The 26658-nt window shown below is 35.7% G+C and overlaps 1 protein-coding gene across 5 annotated transcripts in view; it reads right to left on the bottom strand.

The window, feature by feature from the left end:
* LOC114093112 (vascular endothelial growth factor receptor kdr-like) overlaps positions 1 to 26658 on the bottom strand; it is a 295863-nt gene that overhangs the window by 234542 nt on the left and 34663 nt on the right. For all 5 annotated transcript variants that reach the window (XM_071606114.1, XM_071606116.1, XM_071606118.1 and 2 more), the window contains 2 exons: positions 21877 to 21973; positions 14870 to 15090 (listed from right to left, as the gene is read on the bottom strand). In XM_071606114.1, coding sequence (XP_071462215.1) covers positions 14870 to 15090; positions 21877 to 21973 — 318 coding nt within the window. The remainder of the gene's footprint in view (positions 1 to 14869; positions 15091 to 21876; positions 21974 to 26658) is intronic.

Below are 26658 nucleotides of genomic sequence, written 5' to 3'. Positions count from 1 at the left end.
GCCACCCACCCACGCAGGAATTCCAGCCACTGCTCCCACACAGGACATCTGGCCACCACTCCCATTAGGACCCCCATTTACCAACATGGGGCTCCTCCAGTCACCTCTATCTTGAGGCACTGCAACCACTGCCACAGTCCCCTACACATGATAGCCTGCAGCTGGGGACTCTGCGCTGGGTCTGGTGACAGCACAGCCACAATACTGCATGCCATAGAGCTGCATCTCTGAACATGCCATTCAATGCTACTACCCAGCCCCACCAAACCCAACACCCCATCACTGCAAGCAGCCACCTCCATCTTGATTCACTTTTATTGCTATCTTTAGTTGGGACAACTCCAAGCTTGAAACACAGGCTGGGGCTTCAAAACAATATCAAGGAACTAAAAGTCCCCAACTTGCCCCCTGTACCTGGCAGCCGCTAACCCAGCACAGTGCCTGTAGCAATGCAGCCAGTCCATAGCTCACAAAACCAAGTCACAAAACTGGGTCCTGAATTGCCCAGTATAAAACAGCTCTCCACAACAGGTGCACAGCCCCTAGAATGCAGTCCAACAAGACCTCCAGAGAGAAAGGTTCCTAATTGGGAAGTAGAAAGGGAGAGGGTGAGTGAAATACGATTTAGAGACTAAATTAGAGACCAGGAATTGTGAAGTCTACAAGTGATATAAGGAGATAAGACCATATGCTTACATCATATGAGTGGGCCCCCAAAGGAGATCCTTGGGATGCAGTCTCCCATTGTGGACTGGCAAGTACTATACCACACCTCCAAGAGCCATGCCCCAAAGACCAACCCTCCCACCTTATAATCTTCACTATCCTGAGGGTAAATGTCACGAAACAACAAACAACCCCACCTACTGCATGAGAAGGAAAGCTGGAAAGATACTGATCTCCAACAAAAACAATCTTTGTATCTTTCTCTGAGATCTCTCTCTCTCTCTCTCTCTCTCTCTCTCTCTCTCTCTCTCTCCCTCCCTCCCTCCCTCCCTCCCTTCCTTTGGCCCTCACATCCCCAACATTTGTGAAACCAAGTACTGTTCAAGAATTAGGCTAGTGAGGACTGGGATGTCTGAATAGTATATTACAGTAGTGTTGTATTTTTTTTATCTCCTATTTTTACCTTTTAAAAAATATTTGTTTTAGTTATAGGTGGAACAATAACCTTTATTTTATTTTTATGTGGTGCTGAGGATTGAACACAGTGCCTCATGCATGATACGCAAGCACTCTTCTGCTGAGCCATAACCCCAGCCCCCTTTTTTACTTTTCTTAATATTTTTGTTTGCTTGTTTTTTGCACTCTACTATCTTCCCACTTAGTTGTCTCTCCAGAATCACTTTCTCTCTCTTTTCCTGCTACTAAACAACTTCTTTCTAAGATCTAATAATTCTATATGTCACCTCCTACCCCCGCAACATCTCATTCTATAGCTCACCCTCAGTTCTTTGTCCACCATTAGAAACTGTAGACCTTTTTGCAAACCTACTATTTATATCATAGATAATAATTAAATTTACCATATCTGTATATTGGGACAACACTGTAAATGTCTTAATAACAGCTATTTGGTTTAGCATTGTATATTGTTTATAATGGGATCTGTTCACATTGTTTTCTCCTTTAAAGGAGAGGCATTATAAACTGGCAGGGACACTATAAGCATCTAGGCTGTAACACCTCAGATCCAGAGTAATAGAAGTGAAGACACACAAACAACATGAAAAAACAAGGGAAGAAGGTACCCCCCCAAACTCAAGATATTATATTATTAGAATCCATGGCCAGCACAACATAAAAATGGCAGAAGAGGAGCTCAGGATGTATTTAATTAAAATGTTCTGTGAATTTAAGGATGGCATAAGAGAGCAAATACAGGCAGCAAAAGATCATTTTGATAAAGAGCTACATAAGCAAATATAGGAATTAAAAGATTACTTCAATAAGGAGATGGAGGTTATGAAATAAAACAGAAATCAGAAACCCTTGAAATGAAAGAAACAATAAACCAAATTAAAAGCTCTATAGAAAGCATCACCAACAGATTAGATCAGTTGGAAGGCAGACCCTCAGACAAAGAAAACAAAATATATCATCTTGAAAAGAATATTGATCACACAGTGAAGATGGTAAGAAACCAGGAGCAGAATATTCAAGAATTATGAGATAACATAAAAAGAGTGAATTTAAGAATTCACTTCTGTTGGGATAAAGGAAGACAATGAAATAATATCATAATTTTTTCCAAACATGAAGAATGAATTGGAAAATCAAATACAAGAGGCTTACAGGACACCAAATGTACAAAATCAAAACAAATCTACACCAAGGCACATTATAATGAAAATGCCTACCATACAGAATAAGGAGAGAATTTTAAAACTCACAAGAGAAAGGAGTCAGATTACATACATGGCAGAAACAAATTAGAATATCTGCAGATTTTTCAACCCAGACCCTGAAAGCTAGAAGATCCTGGAACAACATATACTAACCTCTGAAAGAAAATGCATGCCAACCAAGAATCTTATATCCAGCAAAATTAAACTTTAGATTTGATGACAAAATAAAAACCTCCCATGATAAACAAAAGTTTAAAAAAATTACAACTAGAAAGTCTGACTACAGAACATACTCTGCAAAATATTCCATGAGGAGGAAATCAAAAACAACAATGAAAATCCGCAAAAGAAGGTACTACATTAAGGAAATACTAATCAAAGGAGAAACCACATCAAGTTAAATACCAAAAATAAACAAATATGATCAGGAATACAAATCATATCTGAATAATAATCCTGAATATTAATGGCCTAAACTCACCAATCAAAAGACATAGACTGGCAGATTGGATTTTTAAAAAAGACCCAACAATATGCTACTTTCAAGAGACTCATAAGAAAAGACAGCCACAGACCAAAGGTGAAAGGTTTGGAAAAATCATACCATTCACATGGACTGCGGAAACAAGCAGTGGTTTCCATCCTCATATCAAATAAAATAGATTTCAAGCCAAAGTTCACCAACAGGGATAAAGAAGGACATTTCATACTGCTTAAGGGAACCATACATTAACGATACATAACAATTATAAATATATATGCCCCCCAAAATGGAGCATCTACATTCATCAAACATACTCTTGTCAAGTTCAAGAGTCAAATAGACCACAAACAATAATACTGCGTTACTTTAACACACCTCTTTCACCACTGGATAGACCTTCCTAACAGAAGCTGAACAAAGAAATTATAGAACTCAATAAAACAAGCAATAACAGTATATATATATACTTTATTTCATCCATCAACAAGTGAATACACTTTCTTCTCAGCAGCACATGGATCCTTCTCTAAAACAGAACATATATTATACCACAAAGCAACTATTAGCAAATATGAAAAAGTAGAGATACTATCCTGCATTCTATCAGATAATAATGGAATGAAATTAGAAATCAATGATAAATTAAAAAATACAATCTACTCCAACACCTGGAGACTAAATAATATGCTGTTGAATGAACAATGGGTTGCAAAAGACATCAAGGAGGAGATTAAAAAATTCTTAGAGGTAAATAAGAAAACTGATACAACATATCAAAGTCTCTGGAACATTATGAAGGCAATACTGTGAAGAAATTTCATTGTATGGAATTCATTCCTTAAAAGAAGAAAAAGTCAACAAATAAATAACAAATAATAACAAATAACGTTACATCTCAAAACCCCAGAAAAAAGAAGAAAAAATCAACACCAAAGACAGTAGAAGACAGGAAATAATTAAAATTTTAGCTGAAATCAATGAAATTGAAACAAAAGAAACAATTGAAAAAACAAAAAGTTGGTTCTTTGAAAAAAATAAATAAAATTGATAAAACTTTAGCCATGCTAATGAAGAGGAGAGAAAACTAAAATTGCTAACATCCGTTGAAAAAAAAAGGAAATATGACAAACACTACAGAAATACAGAAGATAATTAGAAATTATTTTGAAAATTTGTACTCCAATAAAATAGAAAATACTGAAAGCATTGACACATTCCTAGAGTCATATAATATGTCAAACTGAACTGGGATGATATACATGATTTAAACATATCAATTTCAAGCAATTAAATAGAAGACACCCAGGACCAGATGGATACACAGCTGAGTTCTATAAGACCTTTAAAGAAGAATTAATACCAACACTCCTCAAATTATTTCATGAAATAGAAAAAGAGTGAGCATTTCCAAACCCATTCTATAAGCCCAATATCACCCTGATTCCAAAACCAGGCAAAGATACATCAAAGAAGGAAAACTTCAGACCAATATCTCTAATTAACAGAGATGCAAAAATTTTCATAGTGGGGTAGAGAGGGGGAGCATGGGAGGAATAGATGAATTCTAGATAGGAAAGAGGGGTGGGAGGGAAAGGGAGGGGGCAGGGGGAATAGCAAGGGCAGTGGAATGTGATGGACATCATTATCCAAAGTACATGTATGAAGATACGAATTGGTGTCAACATACTATATATACAAACAGAGATATGAAAACTTGTGGTATATATGTGTAATAAGAATTGTAATGCAAAAAAACAAAGTACATGTATAAAGGCATGAATTGTTGTGAACATACTTTATATACAAAGATATGAAAAAATTATGCTCTACATGTGTAATAAGAATTGTAATGCATTCTGCAGTCATGTATTTTAAAAAATAAAATCAATTTTAAAAATTCTCAATAAAATTCTGGCAAATCGAATACAAAAAGATAATAAACCACAATCAACTGAAGTTCATCCAGGGATGCAGGGTTGGTTCAACATAAAGGAATCAATAAATGTTTTTCAACACATCAATAGACTCAAAGATAAGCATCATATGATCATCTCAATAGATGCAGGAAAAAAATTTGACAAAATACAGCACCCCTTTATGTTCAGAACCCTAGAAAAACTAGGAGTAACAGGAACATATCTCAACACTGTAAAAGCTATCTATGCTATGCCCCAGGCCAACATCATTCTAAATGGAAAAATTGAAAGCATTCCCTCTAATAACTGAAACAAGATAGGGATGCCCTCTTTCACCACTTCTATTTTACATAGTTCTTAAAACACTGGCCAGAGCAATGAGACAGATGAAAGAAATTAAAGGGATATGGATATGAAAAGAAGAACTCAAATTAGCACTATATGCTGATGATATGATTCTGTACCTAGAAGACCCAAAAAATTCCACCAGAAAACTTCTAAAACTAATAAATGAATTCAGCAAAGTAGCAGAATATAAAATCAACACCCATAAATCGAAATTTATGGGTGTTGATTTTATATTCTCAGAAGATGATATACAATCAATTGCTGTATTTTATATCCTCAGAAAATGATACATAATCAATCGCTGTATACATCTGTGACAAATCCTCTGAAAGAGAAGCAAGGAAAACTACCCCATTTACAATTGCTTAAAAAAAAATAAAATACTTGGGAATCAACAAAAGAAGTGAAAGACCTGTATGGTGAAAATTACAGAATGCTAAAGAAAGAAATTAAGGAAGACCTTAGAAGATGGAAAGATCTACCTTGTTCTTGGATAGGCAGAATTAATATTGACAAAATGACCATACTACCAAAAGCACTATACAGATTTAATGCAATTCCATTCAAAATCTCAATGACATTCCTCATAGAAATAGTAAAAGCAATCATGAAATCCATCTGGAAAAATAATAGACCCAGAAGAGCTAAAGCAATCCTTAGCAGAAAGAGTGAAGCAGGTGGCATCACTATATCAGACTTTAAACTATACTACAGAGTAATACTAACAAAAACAGCATGGTATTGGCACCAAAATAGACTTGTAGATCAATGGTACAAAATAGAGAACACAGAGACAAACCCACATAAATACAGTTATCTCATATTAGACAAAGGCATCTCTTCAACAAATGGAAATCCATATGCAACAAAATGAAATTAAACCCCTATCTTTCACCATACCCAAATCTCAACTCAAAGTGGATCAAGGACCTAGGAATTAAATCAGGGTCCCTGTGCCTGATAGAAGAAAAAGTCTACCCAAATCTTCATGATGTAATATCAGGCTCTGACTTCCTTAATAAGACTCCTATAGTGCAAGAATTAAAATCAAGAATCAATTAAAGGGATGGATTCAAACTAAAAAGCTTCTTCTCAGCAACAGAAACAATCAGTGAGGTTAATAGAGAGCCTACAGAATAGGAGCGAATTTTTACCACATGCCCATCAGATAGAGCACTAATCTCTAGGATATATAAAGAATCCAAAAATCTTAACACCAGCAAAACAAATAACCTAATCAATAAATGGGCCAAGGAATTGAACTGACACTTCTCAGAAGATGATATACAATCAATCGCTAAATATATGAAAAAAAAATATTCAACATCTCTAGCAATTAGAGAAATGCAAACCAAAACTACTCTAAAATGTCATCTCACTCCAGTCAGAATGGCAGCTATTATGAAGACAAATAAAAATAAGTGTTGGCAAGGATGTAGGGGAAAAGGCACACTCATACTTTGCTGGTGGCACCGCAAATTGATGCAACCAATATGGAAAGTAGTATGGAGATTCCTTGGAAAACTGGGAATGGAATCACCATTTGACCCAGCTATTCCATTCTTTGGTTTAAAACATACCCAAAGGGCTTAAAAACAGCATACTACAGGGACATAGCCACATAAATGTTTTTAGTAGCACAATTTACAATAGTTAAACTGTGGAAACAACCTAGATGCCCTTCAGTAAATGAATGAATAAAGAAAATGTGGTATATATACATAACGGAATATTATTCGGCATTATAGGAGAATAAAATCATGGCATTTACGAGTAAATGGATGGAGCTGAAGAATATAATGCTAAGTGAAATTAGCCAATCCCCCCCCCCAAAAAAAAAAAACAAATGCCAAATGATTTCTCTGATTTAAGGATGCTGATCCATAATATGCTCTAGGGGGTAGGAATGGGAGAATATAAAGAACTCTAGATAGGATAAAGAGGAAAAAGGGAAGGAGTGGAAGGGAGGGGGCATAGGGGTAGGAAAGACAGTGGAATGCGATGGTCATCATTACACTAAGTACATGTATGAAGACACAAAGGATATGACTCTACTTTGTGTACAACCAGAAATATGAAAAATTGTGCTCTATACATATAATATGAATTGTAATGTATTATATTGTCATATATAACAAATTAAAATCTAAACAAAGAATACAAAGAACAATAAATCCTAGGATATGGAGTGAAAGGTACACTCATTCATTGTTGCTGGAACTACAAATCAGTTCATCCACTTTGGAAAGCAGTACAGAGATGCCCAAAATAATTAGGGAGGAATCCATCATTCTGACCCAGCTATCCCATTCCTTGATATTTATCAAAAAGTACTATAATCATATTATAGTGATGCCTACATATAGATGTCTATAGCAACACAATTCATAATAGTCAAGTTATAGAACTAGCATAGGTATCCCTCAATAGACGATTGGATAGCCAAAAGGTGGTATTTATACACAGTGGAGTTTTACTCAGCCATAAAGAAGAATTGAATTATGTTATTTTCAGGAAAATGAATGGAACATCATGCTGAGTGAAATAAGTCAGACTCAGATAGCCAAGAGCCAAATGTTTCCTTTTATATGTGGAAACTAGAGAGAAAAAAGGATTAAAAATGGGGACAAATCTCATGAATATAAAAGGGATAACAGGAGAGTAGAGGAAAGAGAATGAGGTGTAAAGAGATGGGGAAGAGAGTAAGAGCATGGGGAGAAGATTACCTCTACATAGGGAAGGGGGGTGGGAGGGAAAGGGAGGAAGAAAGGGAATTGCATGGATGGTGGAAGGAGACCCTCATTGTTTTTTTTTTTCTTTTTCTTTTTATTGTAATTTGTTATATATGGCAGCAGAATGCATTATAATTTATATTACACCTACAGAGCACAAATTTTCATATCTCTGGTTGTACACAAAGTAGTACATTCGAGTCTTCATACATGTACTTAAGGTAATGAAGTCCATCTCATTCCGCAGTCTTTCCTACCCCCATGCCTTCTCCCTTCCCCTCCCTCCTGGTTGCTCTATCTAGAGTTCCTCCCCCACAACCCCATTATGAATCAGTGAAATAGGAATATCTTTTGATGGGTTGGCCCTCTACATATTTCATCTTGCTCTTGTTTTCTTTTTTTTAATATTTTTTATTGGTTGTTCAAAACATTACAAAACTCATGATATATCATCTTTCATACATTTGACTCAATTGGGTTATGAGCTCCCATTTTTAACCCAAATACAAATTGCAGAATCACATCAGTTACACACTCACATTTTTACATAATGGCATATTAGTGACTGTTGTATTCTGCTACCTTTCCTTTCCCCTACTTTCCCCCCTCCCCTCCCCTCCCATCATCCCTCTGTACCTCATCTGCTGTTGTTCAATTCTCTCCCTTGTTTGCCCCCCTTTCCCCTCACATCCTCTTCTATGTAATTTTGTGTAACATTGAGGGTCTCCTACCATTTCCATATGCTTTCCCTTCTCTCTCCCTTTCTCTCCCCCCACTCGTCTTTGTTTAATGTTAATTTTTTCCTCATGCTCTTCCTCCCTGTTCTGTACTTAGTTGCTCTCTTTATATCAAAGAAGACATTTGGCATTTGTTTTTTAAGGATTGGCTAGCTTCGCTTAGCATAATCTGCTCTAATACCATCCATTTCCCTGCAAATTCTATGATTTTGTCATTTTTTATTGCTGCGTAGTACTCCATTGTGTATAGATGCCACATTTTTTTTATCCATTCATCTATTGAAGGGCATCTAGGTTGGTTCCACAGTCTAGCTATTGTGAATTGTGCCGCTATGATCATTGATGTGGCAGTATCCCTATAGTATGCTCTTTTAAGATCCTCAGGGAATAGTCCGAGGAGGGCGATAGCTGGGTCAAATGGTGGTTCCATTCCCAGCTTTCCCAGGTATCTCCATACTGCTTTCCAAATTGGCCTTACCAATTTGCAGTCCCACCAGCAGTGTACAAGTGTACCCTTTTCCCCACATCCTCGCCAACACTTATTGTTGTTTGACTTCATAATGGCTGCCAATCTTACTGGAGTGAGATGGTATCTTAGGGTGGTTTTGATTTGCATTTCTCTGACTGCTAGAGATGGTGAGCATCTTTTCACGTACTTGTTGATTGTTTGTATGTACTCCTCTGAGAAGTGTCTGTTCAGGTCCTTGGCCCATTTGTTGATTGGGTTATTTGTTATCTTATTGTTTAATTTTTTGAGTTCTTTGTATATTCTGGATATTAGGGCTCTATCTGAAGTGTGAGGGGTAAAAATTTGTTCCCAGGATGTAGGCTCTCTAATTACCTCTCTTATTATTTCTCTTGCTGAGAAAAAACTTTTTAATTTAAGTAAGTCCCATTTATTTATTCTTGTTATTAACTCTTGGGCTATGGGCGTCCTATTAAGGAATTTGGAGCCTGACCCCACAGTATGTAGATCGTAGTCAACTTTTTCTTCTATCAGACGCAGTGTCTCTAATTTGATACCTAGCTCCTTGATCCATTTTGAGTTAACTTTTGTGCATGGCGAGAGAAAGGGATTCAGTTTCATTTTATTGCATATGGATTTCCAATTTTCCCAGCACCATTTGTTGAAGATGCTATCCTTCCTCCATTGCATGCTTTTAGCCCCTTTATCAAATATAAGAAAGTTGTAATTTTTTGGATTGGTTTCTGTGTCCTCTATTCTGTACCATTGGTCCACCTGCCTGTTTTGGTACCAGTACCATGCTGTTTTTGTTACTATTGCTTTGTAGTACAGTTTGAACTCTGGTATCGCTATACCTCCCGATTCACACTTCCTGCTTAGAATTGCTTTTGCTATTCTGGGTCTTTTGTTTTTCCATATGAATTTCATGATTGCTTTATCTATTTCTACAAGAAATGCCATTGGGATTTTAATTGGCATCGCATTGAACCTGTAAAGAACTTTGGGTAATATCGCCATTTTGATGATGTTAGTTCTGCCTATCCATGAACAGGGTACATTTTTCCATCTTCTAAGATCTTCTTCTATCTCTCTCTTTAGGATTCTGTAGTTCTCATTGTATAAATCTTTCACCTCTTTTGTTAGGTTGATTCCCAAGTATTTTATTTTCTTTGAGGATATTGTGAATGGAGTGGTTTTCCTCATTTCCATTTCAGAAGTTTTGTTGCTGATATACAGGAATGCCTTTGATTTATGCGTGTTGATTTTATATCCTGCCACTTTGCTGAATTCATTTATTAGCTCTAGCAGTTTCTTTGTAGACCCTTTTGGGTCTGTTAAATATATTATCATGTCATCCACAAATAGCGATAATTTAAGTTCTTCTTTTCCTATTTTTATGCCTTTAATTTCTTTTGTCTTTCTAAATGCTCTGGCTAGTATTTCAAGAACTAAATTGAATAGAAGTGGTGATAGAGGGCATCCCTGTCTTGTTCCAGATTTTAGAGGGAATGCCTTCAGTTTTTCTCCATTTAGGATGATGCTAGCCTGAGGTTTAGCATATATAGCTTTTACAATGTTGAGGTAAGTTCCTGTTATCCCTAGTTTTTCTAGTGTTTTGAACATAAAGGGATGCTGTACTTTGTCAAATGCTTTTTCTGCATCTATCGAGATGATCATATGGTTCTTGTCTTTAAGTATATTGATGTGGTGAATAGCATTTATTGATTTCCGTATATTGAACCAGCCTTGCATCCCGGGGATGAATCCTACTTGATCATGGTGCACAATTTTTTTGATATGCTTTTGTATTCGATTCGCCAGGATTTTATTGAGAATTTTTGCATCCAAGTTCATTAGAGATATTGGTCTGTAGTTTTCTTTCTTTGAAGTGTCTTTGTCTGGTTTCGGGATCAGGGTGATGTTGGCCTCATAGAATGAATTTGGAAGAGCTCCTTCTTTTTCTATTTCTTGAAATAGCTTAAAAAGTATTGGTATTAATTCTTCTTTGAAGGTTTTGTAAAACTCCACTGTATACCCATCAGGTCCAGGGCTTTTTTTGGTTGGTAGTCTTTTGATGGCTTCTTCAATTTCTTCCTTTGTTATTGGTCGGTTTAAATTGTGTGTGTCAAAACTACAACTATCTTATATTTGATAAAGGGGCTAAAAGCATGCAATGGAGGAAGGATAGCATCTTCAACAAATGGTGCTGGGAAAACTGGAAATCCATATGCAACAAAATGAAACTGAATCCCTTTCTCTTGCCATGCACAAAAGTTAATTCAAAATGGATCAAGGAGCTTGATATCAAATCAGAGACACGCCGTCTGATAGAAGAAAAAGTTGGCTATGATCTACATTCGGTGGGGTTGGGCTCCAAATTCCTCAATAGGACACCCATAGCACAAAAGTTAATAACTAGAATCAACAAATGGGACTTACTCAAACTAAAAAGTTTTTTCTCAGCAAAAGAAACAATAAGAGAGGTAAATAGGGAGCCTACACCCTGGGAACAAATCTTTACTCCTCACACTTCAGATAGAGCCCTAATATCCAGAGTATACAAAGAACTCAAAAAATTAGACAATAAGAAAACAAACAACCCAATCAACAAATGGGCCAAGGACCTGAACAGACACTTCTCAGAGGAGGACATACAGTCAATCAACAAGTACATGAAAAAATGCTCACCATCTCTAGCTGTCAGAGAAATGCAAATCAAAACCACCCTAAGATACCATCTCACTCCAGTAAGATTGGCAGCCATTATGAAGTCAAACAACAACAAGTGCTGGCGAGGATGTGGGGAAAAGGGTACACTTGTACATTGCTGGTGGGACTGCAGATTGGTGCAGCCAATTTGGAAAGCAGTATGGAGATTTCTTGGAAAGCTGGGAATGGAGCCACCATTTGACCCAGCTATTCCCCTTCTTGGTCTATTCCCTAAAGACCTAAAAAGAGCATGCTACAGGGACACTGCTACATCGATGTTCATAGCACCACAATTCACAATAGCAAGACTGTGGAACCAACCTAGATGCCCTTCAATAGACGAATGGATAAAAAAAAAAATGTGGCATTTATACACAATGGAGTATTACTCTGCATTAAAAAATGACAAAATCATAGAATTTGCAGGGAAATGGATGGCATTAGAGCAGATTATGCTAAGTGAAGCTAGCCAATCCCTAAAAAACAAATGCCAAATGTCTTCTTTGATATAAGGAGAGTAACTAAGATCAGAGTAGGGACGAAGAACAGGAGAAGAAGATTAACATTAAACAGGGATGAGAGGTGGGAGGGAAAGGGAGAGAGAAGGGAAATTGCATGGAAATGGAAGGAGACCCTCAGGGTTATACAGTGGAGGGGGTAGAGAGAGAGGAGGGGAGGGGAGGGGAGAGGTGGGGAGGGGGGATGGTGGAGGATGGGAAAGGCAGCGGAGCACAACAGACACTAGTATGGCAATATGTAAATCAATGGATGTGTAACTGATGTGATTCTGCAATCTGTGTATGGGGTGAAGGTGGGAGTTCATAACCCACTTGAATCAAAGTGTGGAATATGATATGTCAAGAAATTTGTAATGTTTTGAACAACCAACAATAAAAAATTAAAAATAAATAAATAAATTGTGTGTGTCTTCCTGACTCAATCTGGGCAGATTGTATGACTTAAGAAATTTATCGATATCTACACTATCTTCTATTTTATTGGAATATAGGAATATAGGGTTTCAGAATACTTTCTAATTATCTTCTGTATTTCTGTAGTGTCTGTTGTGATATTGCCTTTTTCATCCTGTATGTTAGTAATTTGAGTTCTCTCTCTTCTTCTCTTTGTTAGCATGGCTAAGGGCCTGTCGATCTTATTTATTTTTTCAAAGAACCAACTTTTAGTTTTTTTCAATGATTTTTTTTGTTTCAATTTCATTGATTTCTGCTCTAATTTTAATTATTTCTTGTCTTCTACTACATTTGGTGCTATTTTTCTCTTCCTTTTCTAGGTTTTTGAGGTGTAGTGTGAGTTCATTTATTTGTTGGTTTTTTTTCTTTTTTTGAGGAAAGAACTCCAAGAAATGAATTTCCCTCTTAAAACTGCTTTCATTGTGTCCCATAGATTCCGGTATGTTGTGTCTGTATTGTCATTTGTCTCTATGAATTTTTTTATCTCCTCCTTTATGTCTTCTGTAACCCATTGATCATTCAGTAACATATTGTTCATTTTCCATGTGATGTAGGATTTTTCCTTCCTCCTTTTATCATTGATTTCCAGTTTCATTCCATTATGATCAGATATGGTGCATGGTATTATCTCCATGCCTTTATATTTACTAAGAGTTGCCCTATGGCATAGTATATGGTCTATCTTTGAGTAGGATCCATGTGCTGCTGAGAAGAACGTGTATCCACTTGATGATGGTTGATATATTCTATATATGTCAGTTAAGTCTAGGTTATTGATTGTGCTATTGAGTTCAATAGTTTCTTTATTCAGCTTTTGTCTAGAGGATCTGTCTAATGGTGAGAGCGGTGTGTTGAAGTCACCCATAATTATTGTGTTGTAGTCTATTTGACTCTTGAACTTGAGGAGAGTTTGTTTTATGAACGTTGCAGCTCCATTGTTTGGTGCATACAAATTGATAATTGTTATGTCTTGTTGGTGGATGGTTCCTTTTAACAGTATATAGTGTCCTTCTTCATCCCTTTTGATTAACTTAGGTTTGAAGTTGATTTTATTAGATATGAGTATGGCCACTCCTGCTTGCTTCCGAGGGCCATGTGAGTGGTATGATTTTTCCCAACCTTTTACCTTCAGCCTGTGTATGTCTTTTCCTATCATATGATGGAGACCCTCATTGTTATACAAAATACATGTATGAAGATGTGAGAAAAAAAAGAATAGCGTTACCCTAGATTAGGTTGAGAGAAGTGATGGGAGGGGAGGGGAGGGGTTGGGGAGATAGGAAGGATAGTAGAATGAAACAGACATTATTATTACTGTGTGTATATATGTGACTACATGCCCAATGTGATTCTGCAACCTTTGTACTCAGAAAAATGAGATATTATATCCCATCTGATTCAAATGTAAAAAAAAATAAAAATAAAACAAAATGCAATACAGATTTAAAAAACAGAAAGTAGGAGGGATGGGAAAGGAGTAGTATAGTAGAATGAAATTAACCAAACTATATCATGTGCATGTATGAACATGATTTCTGTAAATACTGAATGAGGTTCAAAATACATGATATGGTTAGAATAGTGGCTAACAACATAATAAATACTGCATAAAGGTCAGCATAGTAGTTAACATGAACATAAACCCTATAACCAGAATATCTGGATCCTTACCCTGATACTTGCCAGATGTGTGATTTTAGGCAAATTATTAACCTTTGTATGCCTCAGTTGCCTCACATATAAAATGGATAAAATTCATACCTACTTCATAGGATCATTATGAGAAATAAATAAGTTAATACTTGTAAATCTCTTAGAACAGTCCCTGATACATGGTAAGTACTGCAAAAGTATTTCCTTTCTTTATTAAAAATATTATTGGAAGCAGCTGAAATCAACTTCATATTGTTTTTTCTTGTTTCCATAGATCAGAGATAAAGAATGTTATCTTTGCAAATTATGAAGCTGTGCAGGCAAACCACACAGAAGTCAAAAAGCACAAGTCTGTCCCTCATGTATCAAACTCTTCTTTTCCTTCTCTCCCCATAAAATAAAGCACTCCAGCTTGTTCCAAAATGACCTTGGGATATATGTATCTAGATGTACAGAAAAAAAAATGCAATATCCTTGAGTCCAAAGGTAGGAGGCACCCACTCACCTTTGACATACACATATACACTGGCCTTGCCATTAGAATCCTTGGTGTCAGCAACATCTTTGTAACTACATGTGAAGTAGCCAGTGTCACCAGCTTCTGTGTGGAAGATAGTGAGTTGGTTACAAGTGAAAAGGTGGTTATCAGAACAGGGATATTCCAAGATGCGGGTCCGACTCCCTGCAGGTCCAATGCCCCAGGTCCAGGTCATGGCAGCCAATCCTCTGAGAAAACAATGCAAAAAATAAATAAACAAACAAATTAATTAAGAAAGCAAGCCATACTAAAGCAGGTCTGGTAGAGACAATGCAGAAGTAGCCATACTTCAGGCCCCTAATTCTGAAGATTTAACTGTAGCAGATAGCTTGATGCACATGAAAGAATTGGCAACTGAAATTGGGATACTTAGTTATGGGCTAGATGAGAATCTGAAAAGCAGGTAAGATTCAAAGACATGTCAAGTCTTTGTCTCTATCTTCCACTGCAGTTCCTCCTCTCCCAAATATTCAGCCAGCTTTCTCCCCACTAGGGGTGCTTTGAAATTTTGGGAAAACAACTTACAAAGGTGTAAGAAAATATTACATTAAGTCATTTCTTATGTCCTTTCTGTCTCTACTGTTTCCACTTTGCAAATAAGCTCACGAAGGCAAAATGCCTTATCCAAGAAGTTGCTGATAGGACCAACAATGTGTAAGCTAGATCCCAGTGTAGATTTTTTTCCACATTTATTTTCTCATTAAATTTTAAAATCTCTTCTGGGAAATGATTTGAACTCTGAAAAGATATGCACCTGGATGACATTCTCTGCATTCTGTGAGAAAGCACCGGGGACAAAGTTAAATTTAATTCCATTACAATTATTCCACATGCAGGCAAAATGAATGGAATCTATCTCCTTCTCCTAATGTTATGGTTGAGGATATTGGGTGTCCCCCAAAGTCCCATGTGTGAAAAAAAAAATGCAAAACATTTAGAAGCAAAATGATTGGGTTACAAGAGCCTTAACACAATTAGTGAACCCTAACCTTAACCCTAACCCCTGATAGGAATTTACTGAGTAGTAACTGAAGGCAGGTGCAGTGTATCTGGAAGGTGTGGATCATTGGGGGTGTACCTTTGGGAATATATTTTGTCTTTGTTGAGCAGAGTTCTCTCTTTGCTTCCCAGAGCCATTTCTTGAGCTGCTTTCCTCTATGACACCCTGCCACCATGAAGTTCTGCCTCACCTCAAGCCCCAAAGAATGGAGTCAGCCATCTATAAACTAAGACCTCTGAAACCATGAGCCCCCAAATAAATTTTGCTTTCTCTAACTGTTCTTGTCAGGTCTTTCAGTAATAGCAATGAAAAAGCTGACTAAAACACCCACCAAGGATAATTCTCACCTCCCTTGCCACTTGTACAGCAAAAACAACCATTGTAAAAAACAAAAAAGTTGGTAGGGAAAAGAACCTGGATATTGATTCTCAGTATTATTGCTGTTTAATTACATAATCTTGACTAGTTACTTAAGCTTATGTTGCTTATCTGTAAAACAGCAGCTGTAATCCTCCTCTCCCACTGAAGGTGTGAAGATTCATCCAGAAACCTTTGAAAAGTTTTATCAATGGAAGGAAACCACATGTGTGGGAGGCAGTGGGAGTGGGGTAAGCTTGAGCCAAACTTGATTCCAGTTCTCCAAAGATAGACACATTTCCCCATATCATATCATAGCATCTGTAATATGCACATATTTGTTTAACCACAGTTTATCATGGCTCCTAATTTTACTACAGTACCCCAAAAGTAGAACATGAAAGAATGTGAGAGACAACCACTCACCTCAAGCACCTTCTACAAATGCAATATACTTTCATTATTTTGAAAAGATGATATGTTGCCATGAGTGTGATTCAGACTGTTGAAAATGGGGATTGTTATATAATGCCATGAGAAAGAAAGATCATGAACAGCCCACATTATTTGTCCTGTACTTGGACACAAAGAATTAGAGCAGCAGACAGAATCTTGGGTTCATGGATAGGCAAAGTTTTCCCTAAAGTGCCACATAAATATTTTAGTTTGTGAAAGTCTCTATCACAAATTGTACATTTTTATAACGATTTAACAATTCAAAAATCATTATTAGCTTACAGAGCCCACAAAAATTGGCTGTGTGTTCTATGATTTGCTTGGCCCAAAATCAATCAATTCAAGCCCCTATTTTATGCTTGAATTCCTACCACAGAATTCCAACTTCAGTTTCAATACCTATTTTAAGGAGAATTTGAGAAACATACACCACTATCTTTCCCCTCAAGGTGTATCATTATATCCCAATGAAATCTCTGATAATTTTGGCATCATCATAAAGAATAACTTTGTTATTAATGGATGAAGTTCCATTTCCTATGAAAAGAATCTATTGTGGGCTGGGGATGTGGCTCAAGCGGTAGCGCGCTCGCCTGGCATGCGTGCGGCCCGGGTTCGATCCTCAGCACCACATACAAACAAAGATGTTGTGTCCGCCGAGAACTAAAAAATAAATATTAAAAAAAAAAGTATTTAAAAAAAAAAAAGAATCTATTGTAATATGACATACCATAAAAATCAAGCATAAGTTAGACATGCATTAAATTAGAAGATTTATTGAAAATGGGGCACATGAATAATTATTTATAGTAGTGTGGAGGGGTGGCCAGAATATGAGGATCTTTAGGAAGAGCATCACTTGATAGGAGAGTTAAAAACAAAGGCCTTGGGTTTATAGACCAGGGAGTGGAAAGGAAGAATTTGGCTGAGTGTGTCCATATGCCATGCCTCTGATTTAGGACCATTATCAATTCCCATCATGTAGGTTCTGCCAATCACCTTCCTGGATATTTGGTTGATTTTGAGTGGAAACTTCTACAAATATTAAAGGAAGAATACTATAATACAGTCTGGGTTCTGAAGACTCAGATAGCCAATTCATGTGCCTGAGCCTGAACAGCTGGAAGCGTGGAATGATTAGGATTCCATTCCCAATAACATTCTGTGGAGTCTAAAAGCTTGGGCTTTATCAAAGTATGGCTTATTTACCTTATCTACCTTGTATAAGATGTTGAATTAGCCTATCAGACAAAAGGTTTGCAGTATATAGTTTGAGAACTTGAGCAATTTGCAAAAGGAAACACTACTAAAGTCTACCTGAATAGTGACACAACCCCAACACACACACACACACACACACACACACACAAAAAAAAAAACATGAAAAAATCCCAGCTGGGCAAAATGTAAGCTCAGCCTACTTCATAGAATTTCCAAGCCTCAGAAAGTATGGAGGGTTGCTGGTACATTGGCACGATTGAAAAGCCATTGGGAGTCAGGGAATTCTACCATTTGAAATCTTAAATGTCTTCTCTTTAGGCCTTGGTTTCCTCATTTGTAGAGTTGATAGAACGTACCTGACAGAGTTATTATGACAATTTAATGAGCTGATTCATGCAAAGTGCTTAGAACAATGTCTGGCACAGACTGAAGTACCCCCAAAATCGTAATCATTATGATTATCAACATTATCAGTCATGAAAATCATCTTTTAAACTTATTACTGTCTCACACTCCACTTCTCCATAATAAAATACTGTAGGCTCTATCTTCAAAATATATTAAGAACCTGACCTCTTCTTTTCCCCTCCACTGTTGGCCCACTTCATTTATCTCATAGATAACTAAAGTAACCTTCTATTTCCCCTGTGAACTATATCCGCTGTAACAGTCAGAATAAACTTTTTAAAGAATGTATCAGATCAAATCCTTCTTCTTCTTAATTCTTTCAATGGCTTCCCATGATATCCAGAATAAATTCAAAAACCTCCTTATGGTCTACAAGACCCTGCTAATTGTCCAATCTAATCTATCTTTCTCCCCATCACTTAATTATTTTCTCTTCATGCTATATTTTATTCTATTCCTTGACATATCAAAATTACACCTTTGTATAGATCTTTTCATTTTTTCTATGCCTTCTGTCTGGAACCCTCTTCCTCCAGATACCTGCATGGTTCCTTCTTTTACTTCTTTATTCCTCTGCTCAAATGGCATTTCTAATCTGACCAAGCATTTCAAAGAAATAACTTCTCTTCATTCCACCACCTTGTCTTGCTACTATCTCAACTGCACTTACCATCTTCAAATATACCCTACAACTTCTTATTTATTTTATATATTATCTGTCTTTATCATTGGGATTTCAGGTCCATGAGAGCAGAGATCTTTATACTATGCATTATCACATCTTCTGGACTTAGTCCAGTCTTAAATAAATATATATTGAGTAAATACATGAAGATAACCATCCCTGCTTCGATTCCATGGGACTGATGTGGGTCTAAATATATCAAGCACTTGAAACTTTTATGAAAGATGTATAGTCCAACTTCTAAGCCTTATTTGAGGTTATTCCTTTTTCTAAAATATCCTCCATTCCAAATATATCCTGAAACTTCCAATTGAGAGTTCTTATTCCATTCAACACCCCTTTTTTTGAGTGGCTGTCTTGTTCATTCAACTGTGATGTGATCTGCTAGAAAGCAGAGAATATGTCTTACCCAGTTATGCAGTGGAAATTCCCAACATCAGACAGAGCACTCTTCTTCTACAGCAGATAAGCAGTGAATTATTTTTCTAATCAATAATTTATTTGCTTTTTGACACTAAGGGGAGGGATTAGAATTTGCCTTCATCAACAATAGTTTTCCATATAGCAAATAAATGAGAGATTATTTACATTTATATACAATAAGTAAATGCAGGGCCCCCAATAGTTTTTAAACTTCCGAGAAATCATTTATCTTTAGAAGCCATTCCTCCTTCATTTTATTCCTATGCCCACCTCGGGCCCTATTAACATGTTTCCCAAATTCACTTTTTTTTTAATCCTCCTAGAACTGACACAGATCTAACCTGAAGTAGCAATCAACCACCCATCCATAACCAAACCTGTTTCACATGCATCAATTGGAGTTAATTGTTTAAAATTAATAGTTAATCAGAGAGCTGTGATTCATGAGGCCCAGAGAAGAGGCTTTGGAAACAACTACAACCTATTGGAATATGATAGGACAAGGCACAGCAGGTAATCACTGGCAACTCCTCTAACTTCTGGTTTACAGGTCAGATGCCATTCAGGGGTACTGGGGTAAAGGGGACCAAATGAATAGGAGCTAAAAATGAAGTGAAGCAAGCTTCTCAATCATACTCTATACCTAAAGATGTGGCTGGAAAGGCCCCCAGGTATGGAAAAGACAGCTTTTGTGGCCTTCAATTCTGACTCAAATCTACTGGTCAAGATTAAACTATACTTTTAGGATCCCAATCAGCTAGGGGAATAGTTCAGCTCATAAAGGAGAATACAATAATTCACAGTAGCTAGGATAGAAGTTGCATATCACTACTACGAATAAAATATACCTAGTATAAGTCATTTTGTTCTCCTCTTTTATATAAAATCTTCACTGATTTAGTTGGGCATATGGCATTCTGGCAATATATATATACATACACACACACACACACACACACACACACACATATACACAAAAATATAAAATTACATTTCCAAGCCTCTCTTGCAGCTATGTGTGGCCATGTAACTAAGTTCTGGGCAAGAAGATATAAGCACAATTAGTGTGTAAAATTTTTCAATGTATCCTTAAAGGGAGAAGGAATGTCTTTCTCTGGCATTCTTCTTTTTAACTAGTTGGAATATAGACATGGTGACTGAAATTCAAGATGCCATTTACAACAATGTGGTGTAAGTCATCAGTTAAGGAAGACAGAATTACAATACAGAAAGATTCTAAATTTCTAATTCTTTTATGGAAGTGGAATAATGGCTGTAGATATCGGTCTTTGGGAATTTTTCCATCAAATAGTTAAATCTTGTGTCTAAAATCACTGTCAGTTTGGATTTTCTATTGCATATACTCCAACCTTATTTTATTGATACATTGGGCCATAAGTTATCTTAAAGAAGGAGGGAGAGTCTGCTCTTTTTCAGTTCAATTCAACTCAATATAAATTTATTGAGCATCTGCACCTACATCTATCACAGAATTTGCCTATTCTTTCTTTCTTGAAACTCTCCTCTACCTTGATTTTCCCTTGTTTCTCCTTTCTATTTATTATCCATACACTTTCCTAACTACCCTTTCTTCCCACTCTTTCCTTAAGTACAGGGTCTCCTCAGGATTATGACCTTTCTACTGTTCTCTCCTTACTTCAAACACTCTTTTATTATCCTCACCTATTTATATAATTTCAACTCCTATCCAGTTTCTGTGAATGATTCTTATATTTCCAATACTAGCCTGCCTAATCTCTCATATATGCCCATGCCTATTGTTCTTACATGTGTTCTAGAAATTCTAGTAGGTTATTTCAAACTGAAATTTCTCTCTTTCTCCTAGAAGTGCTATCTAATTCACCAAGAGAAAGAGCATGAAGGTAAAGACAAGGGTTAGCAATTACATATCCTTTAGATTTTTTTTTGTAAATGTGAAGTTCTGCATTTGGCTACATATGTGCACATCTATAAGAAATATGATGCTTTGATAGAGAAGAAATAGGTACTATTTAAGAAAAGAGTACCATTAATTTAACTATTACCAAACCAAGCCTATAGTGTCACACACCATGCTTTTGAGATTTTTCAAAACAAACAAGAGCAAGACGCTTTTCAAGAGAATTAATGCACACATTAGTCAGATAAAATGGTATATGAGTTTAAAGTAGATTCCCAAAATTTATGAATAAAAAGGGAAGACAAGAAGAAAAGCACCTGGATTCAACTGAAGAACTAGCCCTTGCCACCTCCAAGAAATCCATTTTTGTGGAAAACAATATCAATAAATCTTAACTTCCAAAACCTATTCTCTATGATTATAAAATAATTTTTTAAATTTGTAGTAGGAACAAAACCATGTTTCTGTAAACTTCCTACATGGGTATTTTAATTACAACAAAATGAAAGTCTTGATATTATTACCTGCAAGTAATGTCAAACACTCCACCAGCCTGGATCACCACTTGATCTCCCAAAATGTTCAGTTTTGGTTTCATCAGGGTCTCTTCACTCGCAAGACCTGAACCAAAATAAAATTCTTGCCATTAGAACTTTTCAAAATTTGTCTTCAAATACATCCAAATATCATTCCACATGTACAAACTTATGTGTATATGATGCCAATTACTACAATTTCTATAACAGCAAATAATTAGAAACTACAAAATGCCCATAGAAAGGGGATTGATTAAATTATACTATATGAACATGGTGGGCTACAATATCTGTAGAATGGTAATAAATAATTTTTATATACCAATAAAGGACAGTCTCCAAAATAATTCAAATGAAAAGCAAAATATAAATCAGTGTGTATAGTATATAATATTTCTGCAAAATAAGAAAATAAATTAATTCACATGTACATATAACTTAAAAGCACATGAAATTCGATACAGTTGGTTGTCTCAAAGCAGGGAAACTAGGAGGATAGGTAATATAATGGCACTTTTCAGTGTGATTACCTGTGGTAGACTGAATTGTTTGCAATTATTGTTCAGAACTACCCATGAGAGTGAAAAGTATCTAATTAACAGCCTCATTGATGTTGAATTTGAATATGCCAATTAATTTTAACCATTTAAATAGGGAAATGTCAGTACTTCAGTTTTGGTGTGAGGTTTTGAGAAATTTCACATTTATGTTTAATTTATTCATCTTACTCTGTTATGGAAAGAACTTGACCTAGTTAGGTTGGTATTTTAAGGAGAATTTGAGATAATTGGAGCATTTGGTTCAGAGGCTGGAACCAAATCTAATGGAATTCAGATTGAATCATCACAACCCCAGAGTTGCATAAGTAAGATGCAAATGTTTGTTTCACCACTATATCAGGGATTGAACCCAGTGCCCCTCACACGTGCTAGGCAAGTACTCTACCACTGATCTACACTCCCAGTTCATAAATATTTAATATGCAATACAGACAATGGAGTTCTTAAAAATAACTTTATTAAGTATAATTGAAATACAACAAACTGCAAAAATTTAGTGTAAATTTTGATCATTTAAACATATATGTACACACATAGGAAACTCTCACCACTATGGAGATAGCGAATATATTCATCACCCAAAAAATTTTCCTACAGATTTTCATGTTTATATTTTTCTACAAAGTGCCCCATTTGTAACCCATCTATTCCTGCTCCCAGATCTGCTTTCTTTCAATATAGATCCTTTTGAAATTTCTACAACTTCAAATAAATTTAGTTATACAATATATACTCCTTTATGCCTAGTTTCAATAACTCAGAATAATTATTTTGAAATGCAGGCATGTCATAGCATCTATCAATAATTAATTGCTTCTTATTTCATAGCAGTATTCCATTGGTTGGATATATCACATTATGTTTAGAGATTCATTTGTAGGTGGACATCTGAATTGTTTCAAGTTTGGACTACTGTGAATAAAGCTGCTATGAATATTCATGTCTTTGTGTGGAAATATATCATCACTTACCTTAGATAAACACACAATAGTGGAATGATCACATGGTCCACATTATAAGTCTACCTGTATTTATTTAGCTTTTTAAGCACCTGACATTTTTCTGAAGTAGTTGTACCATTTTGCATTCCCATCATCAAAGAAGGAGAGTTCCAGTTGATTTCATATTCTTACAAATATTCAATATGGCCTTTTTCTTGGCAGTGCTGAGAATTAAACCTGGTGGCCTCTCATATGCTAGACAAGAGTTCTAGCACTGAGCCACAACCCCTATCTGGTATTATAGAGTCTGTTACATTTAAACCAAACTAATGAGTATGTTGAGGTATTTTATTGTGGTTTTGATTCGCATTTTCCAAGTTACTAATAGTTGCATGTAAGTTGATGTGCTTTTTCATCATTTCTTTTGAGAAATGTATGTACAAATCTTTTGCCCCTTTTGTGGGATTTAAAAAAAAATTTTTTTGAGTTGCAAGAGTTCTTTGGAAACTCTGAATAGAATTCATTTGTTTAATATATGTGATGCTTGCTCTGGGTTTTGGACTGGTTTGTTCCACAATATTTTGGGGAATATAGGTGACCTATAAAATACATTTAGATAAACTTTCGATTATATACCATGATAATAAATCTCCTATTAAAAATAAATAAGCCAAGAAACAAATATTTATTGTCAATCATTTCAAGTGTAATGAAACTAATATTGGGGAACTATTAAATATGCTAATAGTTACACTTGCTCACTAGATCACCACAACAACCCTGTCAGTAGATGCAAGTATGATCCTTCATCCTGAAAATCAGAAAACTGATGCTAAAAATATAAAAACTGAGGCTTATAATCAACCTTTGTTCTATCTACCACTCACTTTGTTATACAGAATACAGGTATGATGATGTGAGGGGAAAAAAAAAAGAAGTATGTCACATTAGACTGGGTAGAGAGAAGTGATGGGAGGGGAGGGGAAGGGGGGAAAGGAAGGACAGCAGAATAAAATAGACATTATTATTGCTGTATGAATATACATGACTGTATAACCAATGTGATTCTGCAAACTGTACACTCAAAAAATGAGAAATTATACCCCATCTGATTCAAATGTATGATATGTCAAGATCATTGTACTGTCATGTGTAACTAATTAAAACAAATTTTTAAAAAATGGAAATAAATAAATGAATAAATAAATAAATAAAAGAAGCATGTACTATTTCTTAGTAAGTTTTGCTGTTGGCATCTGTAGAGTTCGGCTCATCTTTTTTCCCACATCCAGTGTTAATGGCCTCGTGCCAAATCATCCAAGCAGGTTGCTAAAACTTAATTGTATTCAGATATGGTATTACTTCACATTACATTGCATATCAATGTTCTCCAGAATATTTTTTCTCTTTGTGTTGTTTTCACATATTTTAAGGTGCAGTGTGATAATATCATACATATATTCAATGTTTGATGATCTAATCAGGATAATTATATTTCCATCTCCTTAAACATTTATAATTTATTTTTGCTGAGAACCTTTGAACTCCTCATTTCTTTATTCAAGTTACAATAATAATTAACTGCTACTTTCTCTGAGGCTCCCCAGCAACAAACTATGATACCATAATTATAGGTCTTATTTCATTCTGCCTCATGGGAAAATACCATGTTTCCTTTGTTTGACCCTCTCAGAGATTGAGAGCAATGTCATGTTGGAAGCTGTTTTTATTCTTCACTTTACTCCCTACTTTAAAATATCCAACAGAGTCTGTCCCATGACCAACTCAAGGTATGAACCATGTAACAGGCTAGATGATATAAGTGCAACAGATGTCTCAGATATGGTCATTGCACTCTGTCTACTGATAAAACCACATGTCAACAAGTGATTTTATTGAATTTGTTAAAGTACTACAAAAGGTATGAAAAAGAGGTCTGGGAGCTGGACAGGGAGTGGTCAATTCCATAAGTGTTCAGTAAATAAATAAGTGATGTATTTTGAACAATTTAATAATTCATCCCATCTAATACAGAATTTGAGAACACAGACTGTGAAGACAGATAATCTAGCTTTATGACTCATTTCCATCACATGTCACCTCTTTGCAATCATCTCATATATATAATGGGAATAAAGTAGAAACTATCACATATATTTCTGGTTAAGGTTTTAAAGAAAAATTATGCTCCATTTGTGTAGTATGAATTGAAATGCATTCTGCTGTCATGTATAACAAATTAGAACAAATAAATAGAATGATTATTTTTAAAGGATTTCAAAGGTTAATACATCAAGAACACTATTTGTCCAGTATTATATTATTATTAGTGGACAAATAATAAAAACTTTAAAAATATATTATTATTATTATTATTATTATTATTATTATTATAAAATAGCAGTATTTCCCTTGATTTTCTGCCTCAGTATCTATAACTTCTACCATTAGCATCACTACTCAGAGCTAAAGATGTGCCTCTTGAACTTGGATTCTCCCTGGGAATAGTGTGTATACGAGAGACTGGGAAGCAGTTTCATGACTCTTAGAGCTCTTGTGTTCAGTATAAAATTGTAGATCAGTACAGCTGTCAGTTTTGAAACTACAATTCTTCAATAACACTGTTAATGGTCACCAGCTCCCATTTTGTGAAGGAATTTGTCTTGTCTAGTTGAAGAATTTCTATCAAATGATGAGCCAGGTATGCCTGGAACATGATCTCTTATATGCAAGGAAGACTTTACCACAAAAGTGCAAGCACACATACACATGCACATACTCACACATATACTTTCAAATATATATATATATATATATATATATATATATATATATATATATAGAGAGAGAGAGAGAGAGAGAGAGAGAGAGAGAGAGAGAGTTTTCACTAGTATTATCTCTAAGCTCCATGGAACAGAAGAAGGATTGCTTCTCATATTTTACTTATTGCTGTCCATTTTGCCAGGCACATTAAATGTACATTGTTATAAGTTAATTATCATCTCCATGAAAAAAATATTGATTGCACTTTGCTTTTGAAACATAAGGCTTAGATGTGACCATGCCTACAACATGTTAGAGGAAATACTTAGAACAAAGTAGATTCAAAACTAAAATATCTGGCTCTGATGAGGTTTGTTTTCAGCTATATTAAAATCACCCTTCTTAGCCATCCCATGAATCCACTGCATAAAGTAGAGAAAAAGTGGGAGAAGAAATGGACATGCCTCTCTAAGTTTAGGGGTGATAGCCCCTAAGCCCCATTAACT

Source organism: Marmota flaviventris, chromosome X (assembly GCF_047511675.1).
Source record: "Marmota flaviventris isolate mMarFla1 chromosome X, mMarFla1.hap1, whole genome shotgun sequence".
NCBI lineage: Eukaryota > Metazoa > Chordata > Mammalia > Rodentia > Sciuridae > Marmota > Marmota flaviventris.
This window is presented reverse-complemented; position numbering and strand designations above follow the sequence as displayed.